General features: G+C 46.9%; 1 protein-coding gene across 1 annotated transcript in view; it reads right to left on the reverse strand.

Moving 5' to 3' along the window:
• LOC306704532 (cyclic AMP receptor-like protein A) overlaps nucleotides 1-13,692 on the reverse strand; it is a 49,498-nt gene that overhangs the window by 25,091 nt on the left and 10,715 nt on the right. Inside the window, exons 7-10 of the mRNA XM_079170920.1 lie at nucleotides 12,575-12,664; nucleotides 12,040-12,078; nucleotides 6,785-6,863; nucleotides 3,363-3,410 (exon numbers count right to left, since the gene is read on the reverse strand). Coding sequence (XP_079027046.1) covers nucleotides 3,363-3,410; nucleotides 6,785-6,863; nucleotides 12,040-12,078; nucleotides 12,575-12,664 — 256 coding nt within the window. The remainder of the gene's footprint in view (nucleotides 1-3,362; nucleotides 3,411-6,784; nucleotides 6,864-12,039; nucleotides 12,079-12,574; nucleotides 12,665-13,692) is intronic.

The raw sequence follows: 13,692 nt of genomic DNA on the forward strand, positions 1-13,692 counted from the left end.
GCAAGCACAATCGGGGAGGCTGTTGTTGTTGTTTTAAAGCATCGCAGCGCGTGCATAAACTCTCATAAATATTCATGTCCATGAACCTGGCTTGCTGCTTTATTCATGCTGGGTATGAGTACAAGAGAAAGAGAGAGAGACGGAGGGAGGGAAGGAGAGAAAACAAAAAGAGAAGGGGGAAAGATAGGGAGGGGGAGCGAGAGAGAAAGAGAGGGAGAGCAAAGTGAAAGGGAGAGAGAAAAACAGATGGAAACGAGAAGAGCGATTGGGAAAGAGAAATACGAGGAAACGGCGAGTGTGATCAAAAAACACACTGCTGACTTATTTACACTCTGTGCTACACGTAGCAATTAGCCCATATGAACAGTGTGTGTGTGTGTGTGTGTGTGTGTGTGTGTGTGTCTCATCACTGGTGAGGGTTACGCCAGTTCAGTGTGCAGTAATTACATCTGCCACTTAGGGGCAGCATCTACATAACCTTAACCCTAACCCTAACCTGCCCCCCCCCCCCCCCCCCCACACACACACCTCACCCTACGAGGTGGAGTTGTAACAACATAGCAGGTACGGCTGCTTTTCACTTTTCATGAATAGCACTGTGACACTGATCACCTCAGTGCAGGATGCTTGGTGGATTTTAAGACGTTACATTTTGAATGATTTGGCGTCTCCAGAGTTATGCGCGGCGTGTGGGCAGGAGGAGTCCTGCCGGAGGACTCTTGAATTGGATGCGGCGTCTGCAAAAAGCAGGCCAGATGAAATGATGTACCTCCTGATACCGGCGTTTTACAAGAAATCAATAATTTAATATCAATGGGCTGTCCGGCAATTTAGTGCTGCACTTCCATAAAGTTATGGGACACATTTAAAAAAAAAATGTTTTAAATGAAAAACAGCTACGGCTGAGATCAGTGCTGGGCGGTATTTCCTGTATAATCTCAATTTTTCCGGCACAACAGTGTATAATCACACACGAAACTGTCAGGGCTAGGTGTGCATGGAGAGGAGACTCTATGCTTACCCTTCACACTCGTGGTTTTAACTCAATGTTTTACCAGGCTTACCAGGTTCTGCCGAGTGAAACCAATGCGGAAGCTTCCTAAACTTCCATTCTCTCTACTGGCCAGCAGGGGGCGACTCCTCCAGATGCAAAAAGAAGTCTGATTGTATAGAAGTCTATGAGAAAATGACTCTACTTCTCTCTTGATTTATTACCTCAGTAAACATTGTAAACATGAGTTCATGGTCTCAATCTCTAGTTTCAAGTCATCTTCAATACAACATGATGTTCATTTCGTAAATTATGGTCCATTTAGAGTCAAACAGACCATAGAGCAGGGTATTATTTAGGGCGGGCTTACTGTGATTGACAGGTCGCTGCCACTATCAGAAACGTATACAACGTCTCTACGTCACTCATCCGCCAAACAAATTGATTAACTCTGTTCATTGGTTGCAAAAAAATTAAAACAGCACACCGACAGCCGTGATCCAAGTTGGCGATTGCGCCGAATTCAAGGCTTCAAAACGGCAGTCCACAAACCAGTAGGTGACATCGCGGTGACTACGTCCACTTCTTATGTACAGACTATGGATTAGGCACACATTTATCTCTGTAATAGGGTAAAGATTCGGTTATGGTCGTGTATCTCTGAATTTTTGTAACTTGGCGCCTGCACCAGACGTGACTGTCACAAATAGTTCACTGATAAAAGCACAGCATGTCAAGGGATTATACAATTAGTTATTAGATGCCTTAGAAACAGGAGGTGATGAAAATGTTCTTTTGAGTAAATATTTTGCAGCCAATTCAAATTGTTTACAGGATGTTAAACCTTTGTTTCTTTATAATACATGTGATAATTGAGTCGTTTCTTTACTGGGCTTGTACAAAGGACATACAGTAATCTGAGAATATGAGATAATAACAATTCCTCCTCGGCATAGTGGAGGTTGGTTTATGCCGTTTTGCCAGTTACACTCGTTGTCTTCTTGCTTCTTCGAAGTACGTTTTCTTGTCCTCTGGCGATCCGGAGAGCAATGCAACGAACAGCGCGTTGAGCATAGACTCTTTTTTCAATTTGTGACACCTAAATAATTTGTAACCCTAATTGAATATTGAAAAATTGACACCGCCAAACGGCATGCTGGGTAACGTTATAGCTGCTAGCTATTAAACAGCTAGGAGAGACTCCATCGCTACCGCACATTCAGAAACAGAAGAGAGATGGAGGACGAAGAAAGAGAGACTGGAGATGCACCAGATGCCCAAGAGAAGAGCTGTCTGCTGTTTGGAAGTTTTATTGGTTGAAAAAAATCTGACGTAGCCACTGTTGTTGCCAGTGGTGCTAACAGTAGCAACCTAATCCGTCACCTCAGCAGAAAACATGTGCTAGAATACCAAGAGTGCGATTATGGTCGACGCAATTTCAGTGAGGTGGACAGCATGTGGGCACAATAACCCAACACCTGTGTGTAAAATCCATAGACTGTACATAAGAAGTGGACGTAGTCAACGTGACATCACCCATTGGTTTGTGGACTGCCGTTTTGAAGCCTCGAGTTCGACCAATGAACAGAAGTGACCATATTTGGAATGCGGAGGAGTGACATAGAGACGCCGTATAAGTCTCTGGTAGCGTCAGCGACCTGTCAATCACAGTAAGCCCACCCTAAAGCATACTCTGCTTTATGGTCTGTTTGACTCTAAATGGACCATCATTTACTAAATGAACATCATGCTGTATTGAAGAAGACTTGAAACTAGAGATTGAGAACATAAACTCATGTTTACAATGTTTACTGAGGTAATAAATCAAGAGAGAAGTAGAGTCATTTTCTTATAGACTTCTATACAATCGGACGTCTTTTTGCCCCCTGTTGGTCAGTAGAGAGAATACAAGTTTTAAGACACCGCATTGGCTTTAGAAGGCCCATGTCCTGTTTTCGCAATCTGACTTCTCTTGATATTAATATTTTTCACAGGTAGCTTCCCCCGTCCCCTTTCAGTAAGGTCAGGAGCAGAACAGAGAGGCACCGCAGCTCCCAAATTTAAACACACGCATACGTGCACACCCACAATTCAACACACACACACACACACACACACACACACACACACACACACACACACACACACACACACACACACACACACACACACACACACACACACACACACACACACACAGAGCGAGAGAGATCACAAGGTCAAATTGCTCCCCGCTGTTTGACACCTACCCAGCGGGAACACAAATGCTAATCCTGCACACACTCTAATCCTCACGCTCTCTGTGTGTGTGTGCCCGTGTGTGTGCCTGTGTGTGTGTGTGTAGAAATGTGATGGTCGGACAGGCCATTACCTTTCGTCTCTCTCTCTCTGGGTTGAAGGTTCCCAACCATGACTGCATCTGTGCAGAAAAGACAAAAAATGGAAAGAAAAGGTCAGGGCAGTTACTTTGGGGGAAAAAAGAAAAAAGAAAGCAGAATAGAGGTTTGATCATTTAAAGCAGTTGTTTTTCCTAGAGAGGCCTGACGTTTAGAGGTGACAAGCTGGAACAAATATCACATTGGCTATCACACCAAAGCAAAATCCCTCCACCTTATCCGCCATCCCTGCCTAATTCACAGCACAGTGCAAAGCTTTGAGGCAGAGGGAAGCGCTTAAGACAGCTCCCAGCATCTCACAAAAAGAGGGACGTGATCAGCTTCGGCGCACACAATGTGGCACGAGGAAGAAAAAGAAAAAGGCAAAGGGTGTAGAGAAAGGGGAGACGGGTTTTTCTTTTTTGAAGTGTTAAAGAAAAAGGAAAAAGTGGAGCAAACATGGCAGATCTGAGATCTCCAGAGAGAACGTGGGAATACTTTCCGCTCTTTCTCCATCTCCTCTCTCGGGGGAATGCAGGGAAAATGTCAACAGACACGCGCAGGGAAACGCACACACACTCGCATGCACACACACACACACACACACACACACGTACATGCATGCACACACCCATGCACAAGACTGGGATCTGTAATGGTGGGATAGGGGCTTGGGGGGGGGGTGTAGGAAACCAGAAGGTTTATGTTACCCTAGACATCACAGACAAATCTCTGGAGGCCCAGTGTGAGCGTTCACACGCGCAGCACAAAGAGGCTGCGTGAACGATGTGCACTAACAGCTCCTCTGTTCTGCCATTTATTAACTGGATGTTGCCATGGTTTCCCCACGCTGACGTGATTGTCACTGTAAATCAGTGTGTGACCGCGGTGCGTTTGTGCAGCGAAAGAGCAAAAATTATATATATATTATAATAATGCAAATTTGCAATTTTGGCCATTAGACTGAACTGAACCAGAGCGCCACTATCCATCAAAAACACTGCTATTAAGTGGAATATCATGAGGCTTCGGCCAGGTCTCTGGTGTGTGTAACCGGCTTTTGTTACAATCTTGCAACTCGGACGGTTTGCCGGTTAAGTGTTGAGGCGTGAGGCTTAAGAGGGAAGGAGCGGGGCATGTACAAATCGCATCCATAAAACAAACACGCCACCGCTCCCAGACCTCTCTGTCTGGCCTGATAATGACTCATTAGCTTTCAAATCCCTGTAGTTAGTGGTAGCTCGCACAGTCACTCGGAGTGCGTCCGTGTTTTTCTAAATAATCCTATTGTAACTTGGTCTTGGTAAACTAATGAGCTCCAGAGTCGTCGTCACCCCCCCCCCCCGTCTCTGGAAAGCGGAGGAACTTCTCCGTCCAGCTAACATCCCACCTCTCGTCGCTCAGCCTCCTCGTCTTTATCCCCTTTCCCCCGATGCGTCGCCACCTACCCTGCTTTCAAAGCTTTTGAAATTCTTTCAAGTGAGACAGCCTGCAGCTGAAAGGAGATAAGGCTTGAGCTCTTCATAAATATGATAGAGAAAGCAAAACGGCAGAGTGAAGGGGGTGGGGGGGGGGGGGGGGTAGAGGCGGAGAGGAAGAAGAGGGGGAATAGAGACAGAGACACAGGGAGAGAGAGAGAGACAGATGGAGGTGGAAAGGAAAAGAGAGGGAGAGGGAAAAGAAGAAAAGGTACAAAGAGAGACAGGAGGTTGAGGGAGAGACAGCTGAACACTGTGAGCTGAATGAGTTATGAGATGCAGGTTGCAAACCAGCTACATTCAAATTCATTCTCTTTATTGTATTCATGATAAGGAGACGTGTAGTCTCTTTCCCTTCCTTTCAGCCGCCTACAGTCTGTCTCTCCGAAGTCGTCTGTCTGCAGCCCGGCTATCTTTGAATCTCTCTCACCGCCCCTGTCGCTCTCGCTCTGCCGCCCAAACAAAGAAAGGCAACATTCGCGTTGACGATTCATTGTGAGCCCGTTGTGTCTTTAACCTTCATTTTCTTCGCTCTGGTTTTGTATTTGATGAACAACACCGGAATCATCGCAAACATTTTGTTGTAACACATGCCTGCCACCACCTTTCCGCTGGCAGCGCGGTGTTGTCAGGTCGGGGGAATGTGAGCTATGTGAACTGTGTGGAACGTCGCCCCGGGGCTCCTGCTGCACCCTCACAATGGAAAAAAAACTAAAATCACACAGAGCTACGAGCCAACATGGAGAGGAGCTCGACCGAGTGGTAAACCAATTAATCAACTAATTACCGACACAAACGGACTGTTCTGAGAAGCTGGAAGAAGAGACTGGTGGCCGTTTCTCAAAACAAGTAAACACATATGGACTTTCTACACACAAACAGTTACGTGATCCAAATAATTAATAACTTTAGGGACTGGTTCAAGTTCATTATAGCTTGCAGAAATGTCACAAAATTGTGAAAAAATGTTGGTGACAGGGATGTCTGCAAATGGTTTAGCCCAAAACGACAAACCCAATGTGATCAATTTACACACAAAAAAATTGGAAATTCTTACATTGGAGTAGCTGGAGCAAGTTAATGGTGGACATTTGTGAATGGAAAATTAGTTTAAGTCACTATGTATAGCAAATTTGAAAACAGACCTCTAAAACAGCTGTTTCCACACGCAAAAATGTGTGATCTGAATCATCAATTAAAAAATAAGTTTGGCTTTTTGCAACTTGGATGTTATTGTTCCACTTGTGGTCTTCATTCCGATTAGCTGCGAGGGCATTCGACTGCACTCACCGGCATAATTAATGAGATCTGTCAGTTCAATAAAAAGCAGTCAGACCATCAGACTGTCTTACAATTTGATTTCCCAACATGTTTTTCTTTTTGAACATATTTATATGAGAAATGTCGGAGGCAGCCTGAGCTATAAGTTGTAATTGCCAACGACTGCTTCTCTGTAATTGTTGTGCATCTGACAATAGAGAACTTGAAACTTGAGACAAGTTTGAAACAAACCCCCTGGTTAGCAAAACAAAACCGTCAAGTTCAACTATGACTATGCTTGTGTGCTTCAGTTTACCTCCAAGTCAAGAAGCTTATGCCACTTGGTTTAACTGGTGGCTTGTTAGCAACCGGTTTGATTGTCTGAACTATTGTGTTTCTCAGACACAAGTTGTAATTATCAAGATGTATCCTTAAAATGATCATTGATTATCAGAGCAACAACTGTAATAAAAATTCAGATTATATTATATAACCTAGCCCACTCCCAACCATAAAATAATCTATCACACACCCACACAATTATTTCCTGACTCTATTTTTTGTGACTCTCAGAGATGTCAGCTTTCACTAATGTCCCTTTTCTAAAAGGTCACAATGCACTTCAGCTAAAGTGCCGGTGTCTCGGGCGGCTGCTGGTTTCACGCGTGTCGAGCACTCACCCTCGCGTTGGCCACGCAGATTATCCTGGCGTAGCAGCAGATCATCAAGAAGATGAGGCTGAACAGAGGCACGTACCATCTGCAGAAAGCACAAACACGAGCAGGTCGTAAAAAACACAGGATTTAATACATTTTGAATCCACAACTAGAGCGTCATTTATCCTAATGGAATTTATACCATGACAGGACGTAATAACACACTAGGTGTTCAGTGTTGAGATAGTAGGGATGTCTAAACCGATTAGAGAGAAACTCATCTAATAAGATTTCCTCTGCAATCTGAGAAGGCCATCGTTGTTAAGGCATGATTTGGTGGCTTTTTTTCCGCTTTATTTCATCATTATTCAGCCTCTAAACATGAAACATTCCTCATTCATGTACTCCCAAAAAACTCTTTGAAAGAGACAGATAATAATAATTATAATTATAATAATTTAATAATGTTAATGTATAGGTAAGACTGTGGACACAGGGCAGCATTATTCTCAACAGCTGATGCATAGAGGACACACGGTTTGCACATAAACCAGCACAGAGCAGGAGCAGGCCTGACTCAGCGCCTCCGGACCGCTCTGCACATATAGTTTACGTGAGCAGAGAGAAAGGCAGATAAAGAACAAACTATAATGCAAAGTCACTGCAACCGAAAATGCATGGCATTCCTACGGGATGAAGGTTTTGACAATCAAGGGAGGCGCGGGGGAGAGAACAACATGTCAGGTATTTCTGAGCGGATGACAGAGAGCGAGACGAACGGGGGGAGGGGGGGTGATGGATTTGCTGGAATGGCAGCCTTGTGTTACGTAACCTCTCGGGAGGTGATGTAAGCTCGGAGGAGGTTCAGCCTCTCCCTCTAATCATGAAACAGGCCTTTGTCTCGCTTTGATAGACAGGTTCCTGGCCACCACGTCTCCGCGGTGCAGTCGAGGCCTGCGCTGTGCGACGCCCGGGTCCTCCTGAGCACCTGGCACAATTGCTCCCTTCGTAACACACATATTGGGCCGCGCAGAGGAGAAACATCGAGAGTAATCATCGCGGCTCTAATCATGATCCTCGGGAAAAATAGGAATCTGTCTCTGACCCATAAATACGGAGACATACATGGTTTCAAAGGAAAATGGATCGGGACTGACGCTGTGCCTGGAAAGTCCTTGACATGTGTGCTAAAAACTGCATGTGTGAGCAGCATCTAAAAAGGCAAATTTTAGGTCCTTGGCCTAATTTCACTTCGTACATACTTGTCCTCAAAGCCTGCGGGTCGGAAAAAATAAAAACCTCACTGAGCATTATCAAATTAAACTTTTTATTGGCAGGGGAATCCGAGATGCTATCCGTTTTTTTCACGGCGGGAAACGGGGCGGGGGGGGGGGGCTGCTTTACACATCCATGCATCTTGTAAGGAGCATCAATATGCAAAGAACACCCTCTTTGAACGCGTGCGTGAGCGCTTGTGTATGTGCGCGTCCACGCAGGTTTAATAATGGCTTGGGACAATGATGAAAGCGTTTTCAGGGGAGGGGGGGAGAGACCTGCGCGAGCGTCACCTCGGTGTGATTTAATAACCCGCGCTCCGGCATAAACAGCGTCCAATTACGCCAGCGCGTGTCCCGTTAATGATGGAGAGACGAGGCGGGGGGGAGGGGGACGGAGAGGGAAAAGGAGGGGGTGGCCTTTTTAACGATAGCGTGGGGGGGGGGGGGGGGCTGCGAGGAGCGGAGAATGACGGGCGGCAGCTACAAAGTGCTCTAATTAGCATGATAATGATCTGCCATTAGAGTCCGCTGTGCTCTACAGCTGAGCACTACCCGAGAGAGAGAGAGAGAGAGAGAGAGAGAGAGAGAGAGAGAGAGAGAGAGAGAGCGCGGGAGCGAGACCGGGAGAATAAAAAGAGAGAGAGTGAAATAGAGGCAGAGAAAGAGCGAGAAGATGCGGGGTGGGCAGGGGGATGATAAAAAGCGAAGACAAGAATAGAGGTCAGGATGGGAAAGGTGGCTGGATGACGGCAGATTGTGGGTCAGGAGGACCAGGAAGAGTAGAAATAAGAAGGAGGGATTGGGTGATTAACAGACAGGGAAAAGGATGAGGTCATTCTCCCGTGACAGGAATAGCAGAAAGAAGCTGCAGCCGAGGGATGGGCTAACTGAAGGACGGATAGAGAGACCGGTAAACACAGAGGGGATTTTGAGAGGACAACAGTGAGCTTAGAGCAAGAGTGGAAGCCTGGAAGTGGCAGAGAGAAAAGACCATCGCAGACGGTCAGAGATTCGATCTCTCGGCCTCGGTTCGGCCCTCCCTCCAGCGCCACTCTGAAGTCAAGAATGAGGCTGGGATGAAAGAAGCCTTAATTGAAGTGCTCGGTAGGAGACGGGAGAGAACTGCAGGGACCCGTCTGTGCGGGTTAGCGCTCAACTTTGACAAAGCAAGATCCTACTGCTGAGTGACAGATCAAGATCTACCTGTTCAAGCACTCAGACAGGGACAGGACAACCCCAGAGACAGAAAGGGAGGAGACGACACAACGACCAGGAGGAGCAGGGTGTGTGTGTGTGTGTGTGTGTGTGTGTGTGTGTGTGTGTGTGTGTGGTGTGTCTCACCAGATGCGCTAATGTCAAAGTTAAAAGGGAACGAGACTAAGGCTACATCCACACTAATAGGTTTCCGTTTAAAGCCGGGGTTTTGAAACGAAAACGATCTATGTCCACACGGGCGTTTCAGCATTGTTGTCGAAATGCTTACCGTCCATATTAGCGCATCTGGAAACGAATATCACGTGACTATTCACGTACACTAATGTGGGTGCCGGTGTAAACAGGAAGTAAATGGCTGCTTAGTTACAGAAAATACGTACTATGATAGTAATCTTTCATAATAAAAGGTATAGTGCTTGATACTTAAAATCTTCCTTTATATACTAAAACAGACAACTTTCGTGAAAAAAGGTCTTTCAAACGTCAGTTGCAAGGCTGCAGGTCTTGCTCTATTCTCTCTCTTACACACACATCAAATTTACTTAAAATAAATTTGGTGGATGAATTTGGTCAACACACGTCTCTCACTCGTTTCCTCTCGGTTTCGTTGTCTGTTTTCACACTCGTAGCTCTGCTGGTGGCTGAAGTCACAGTCATACTGGAGAGTATTTATGCTTTTGTTCATTTACAGTTTCTTTGTGAACTTTGCAGTAGTTGTGCAGAACAAAATAAGCATTAATAAGAGAAGGACAGTCCTCCGTTTTGTGTCCATCACCCTCCTCAAAGCGGCAAACCGGGACTTCAAACGTCCGCTTCGTAGGGATGATAATGTAGATGTCGTCAAAATGCTCACAATAACAATGCTAACATAAAGATGTTTAGCAGGTATAATGTTTACAATGTTTGGTGAGTTACCATGTTAACATTTGCTAATAAGCACTAAACATTAAGTACAGCTGAGACTGATCGGGATATCATTAGTAAGTGTTTTGACCTGATGATGGCGCTGGATAAAAATGTCAGGGAAAGTTATAAGAATTCATCCTGAGGGGAACATGAGTGTGACCCAAATTTCACGGCAATCCATCTATTCCTGTCTCATCTCTCTGCTTCGAGCTATCTAGGCAAAGGCACGGAATTCCCCCAAAAGAAGCCAAAAAGGTCACTTGTGACTTTTTTAAGATACATCTTCTTGGAACCATGACTGTCTATGCAAAGTCTTATGCAAGTCCATTTAGTAGATGAACTTTTGGTGGCACTAGAGGAGAAGTCCGTTGAGTACCAAGTCATTAAAATTCATCCTCTTGACACCATGAATGTCTGTATTAAATGTCACGGCAATCCATCCAATATTTGCGAAGACATGTCACTAAAAACCAGAAATGTCAACCTCATGGAAAAGTCAGGGGGTCACCAAAAGTCATTAGGATTCATCCTCTGTGGACCAAGATTTCATCCAATCACAGTTGAGGTATTTCAACCCGAGACCAAAGTGCTTGACCGACTTTACCATCCCTGAGCAGCCCTGCTAATTATAAGCTTTCATTTGTCATTCTCTCAGTTTCTCGGTGCCTTGTCTGACCGCGGACCCATGCAAACACCGACGGGGACCTCTAAGAGCGGTGACTCAGCTAAGCTCGAGTGCTTCCAATTGCTGACTCAACCCCTGAAATTCTGCACCTCCGTCACAAAACGCTGTCCTCTGCTTTTCAGTCTCCTTCCTCTCCCATCCGCTTTCACACCGTCCTCCTCCTCCGAGCTCCCCCCCCCGCTCTGTCCTGTCTGCGCCGCTTCGCTGAACTCTGATGAAGACACACTGCGGGGGAGTGGGCAGAGACGAGGGCAATCTATTTCGCTCGCTCGCTCGCTCTCCTCACTCTCTCTCTCTCTCCCCGGTCCTGCTATGCTGCCCCTCTTTCCTTCCCCTGCTGAGTAATTCCCCGTCTCTCTAACTGCACCCCCGTATGTCTCCCCTCCCGCCTTTTCCACTTCTCACCTTTAACGCTAAAACCTCTGCTCTCCTGCGCCCTTTCCCCGGTGAGCTGTCGGCGGCGCGTGTGTTTTTTTCCTTTTCCTTGACGGGTGCTGCCGTGGCCTCTAATCTCTCGTCTGGTTTGATGTAATTAGAGCTAATGAAGATTCCCTGATCCTCTGAGCGACTCGTCCCCCTGGGCCACGACAGCGTGGAAAACTAGAAAGAGCCGGGGAGCAGAGGAGCACTGATAAAAGAGACACAGGCTCGTTTAGCGCAGCTGATAGCTATGTGTTGTTCTGCATGTGTGTGCGCGTGAGTGTGTGTGTGCTTATTTGTTTAGAAAGATTGATTCCCTGCTGATGCTGCGAGCAGCAACGCGATTACCTTGGCTCATGGCAAAGTGTTGTTGTGTGCACGTCTGTGTGTGTGTGTGCGTGTGTGTGTGTGGCTAAGCGTCTGTGCCGGGGGATTGGCAGAGCCCTGGCAGACTTAGGGCCAGTTGCAGAAAGCAGTAGACAGGCATAATCCTTCATAGCCCTCCTAAACACTTAAATACACAGTGTAGCAACTCCCCTAAATCTGACAAGGCAGAGACAAGCACATCCACATGTGTGCGCACACACATACTCACGCATGCACGCACGCACGCACACACATGCACACACACATCATGGCCTTACACCAAGAGGGAAAAAACCCCGAAGGCTCCCCTGACATGCAACCCTTCACATTTCACCGCAGAGACAGCCCCCCCCCCCATCACCACCAGTGGAAGGGACGCTTTGATGCCGGCGCTGAAAGGGTCTACTTACATCCCAAATCTCCAGGCTACGTGATCGTCTGTGATCCAGCTGGGGAAAGAGAGAGAGAGCGATGAGGGGGTTACAAAGGAAAGAGAGCGCGTGAGCGGAAGAGAGACTTGTGTGACTGCAGAGGGGGGGGGGGGGGGGGGGCTGTGCAGCTGTAGCTATTAATAAGCCGAGAGTGGAAAGAGAGAGCCGAGCCCGGAGATTAAGGGCTCTGTCCCAATTCTCATTCCGCCGCCTCCTCTCCTCTCCTCGGACTCCCCCCCCCCCCTTCCTTACTCCTTTAACAACCCTCCAAACAAATGATGCCTTTCCCATTCACCACCGAGGACTGGAGAGTCTGAGGCGGAGTTTTACTCTTCAAAGATGTGCTGATAATTGCCAATTTTTGATCACATAGAATCTTATGCGAGAGGGAGCCTGTCTGCAGCTGGAACGAGGCCAGCGCTGTGGCCCCTCGTTGAAAGGAAAAGACATTTAACAGAAAATCCGCCGTGGCTTGCTGAAAAAAAACCTTTAAAAAAACCTATGCTGTACTCACCACCAGGCTCCCGCGGGGCCGTAGTAACCCTTTAGCAGGGGTAAGGAGGCCATGACCAGAGGAACCCCCCACGCCATCAGATGGTACAACCTGATAAAAGGCAGACATATATTTCATTATACGCACCGAGACCAGGGGAGCTTTGCCCCTGAGAAAAAGAAAAAGAAAAACACTCATGACTAAATCGATTCGTTCCTTCTTCGGTTCGTCCCTTTGTTGGCACTCACATCGGGGTCGTTTTTCAGGTGCGGCCCAATGGTGACAAACCATAATTACCCTCACTGTTGTGCAAAAATATGATATGTCCGCACCATAACCACAAACAGGGTGCAGATTCTCACCCGGCGGGTGCTAGTGGCCAAAACATATGTGGACAAAGCTGCCTTACCTCGAATTAGCAAAGATTTTAAAATGAAACCGGTTGAGAGAGCTGGAGAGGCTCATAATATCAATGAAAAAATAACATGAATCAGTGACGGCTTCTAAGAAATCTCAATCTCTGAACGGGGCGCTGTGTGTGTGTGCGTGTGTGTGTGTGTGTCAGACAGATGAGGTGTGCGCTCCAGTGTCTTGGGCGTCAGTGTGGGTGTCGATACTTTATAGAGCGCACAGCGTCGCCCGGTCAATAGAGTGGAAGTCCTGCCCTGACTTGCTCCAAGTGTGGTCAATCGAGCGGTTGGCGACGCGGCTGACACGCACTCAATCCCTCTCGGGCTTGTGCGGCGCACGCACCCACACACACCTTCTCACTCTGATTTCACCGGGGCACGCTGTATCTCCCCTCTCTGCCCTCATGTGATGGACAGCGGAGTGTGTGGGAGGTGGTGGAGAACGTGAGATGGCTGGTGGTTAAAATAGAGCTGAATTGTGGGTGGGAAAGAGACATAGGAGACCTATACATTGAGAGAGAGAGAGAGAGAGAGAGAGAGAGAGAGAGAGAGAGAGAGAGAGAGAGTTTAGATCGAAAACGAGAGAGAGTGTGCGTAAGAGGGAGAACCAGGTAGAAAAGGGAAATGGTTGATGCGCTGAAAAAAAGAGCGCAACTGAGTGAGAGAGCGAGAGAGAGAGACTGTGTGGTGGTGGGAGGAGAGAAATCAGTGCTGCCAGTCCGTGGTGTG

The sequence above is a fragment of the Pholis gunnellus genome (genome assembly GCF_910591455.1).
Source record: "Pholis gunnellus genome assembly, chromosome: 12".
Lineage (NCBI taxonomy): Eukaryota > Metazoa > Chordata > Actinopteri > Perciformes > Pholidae > Pholis > Pholis gunnellus.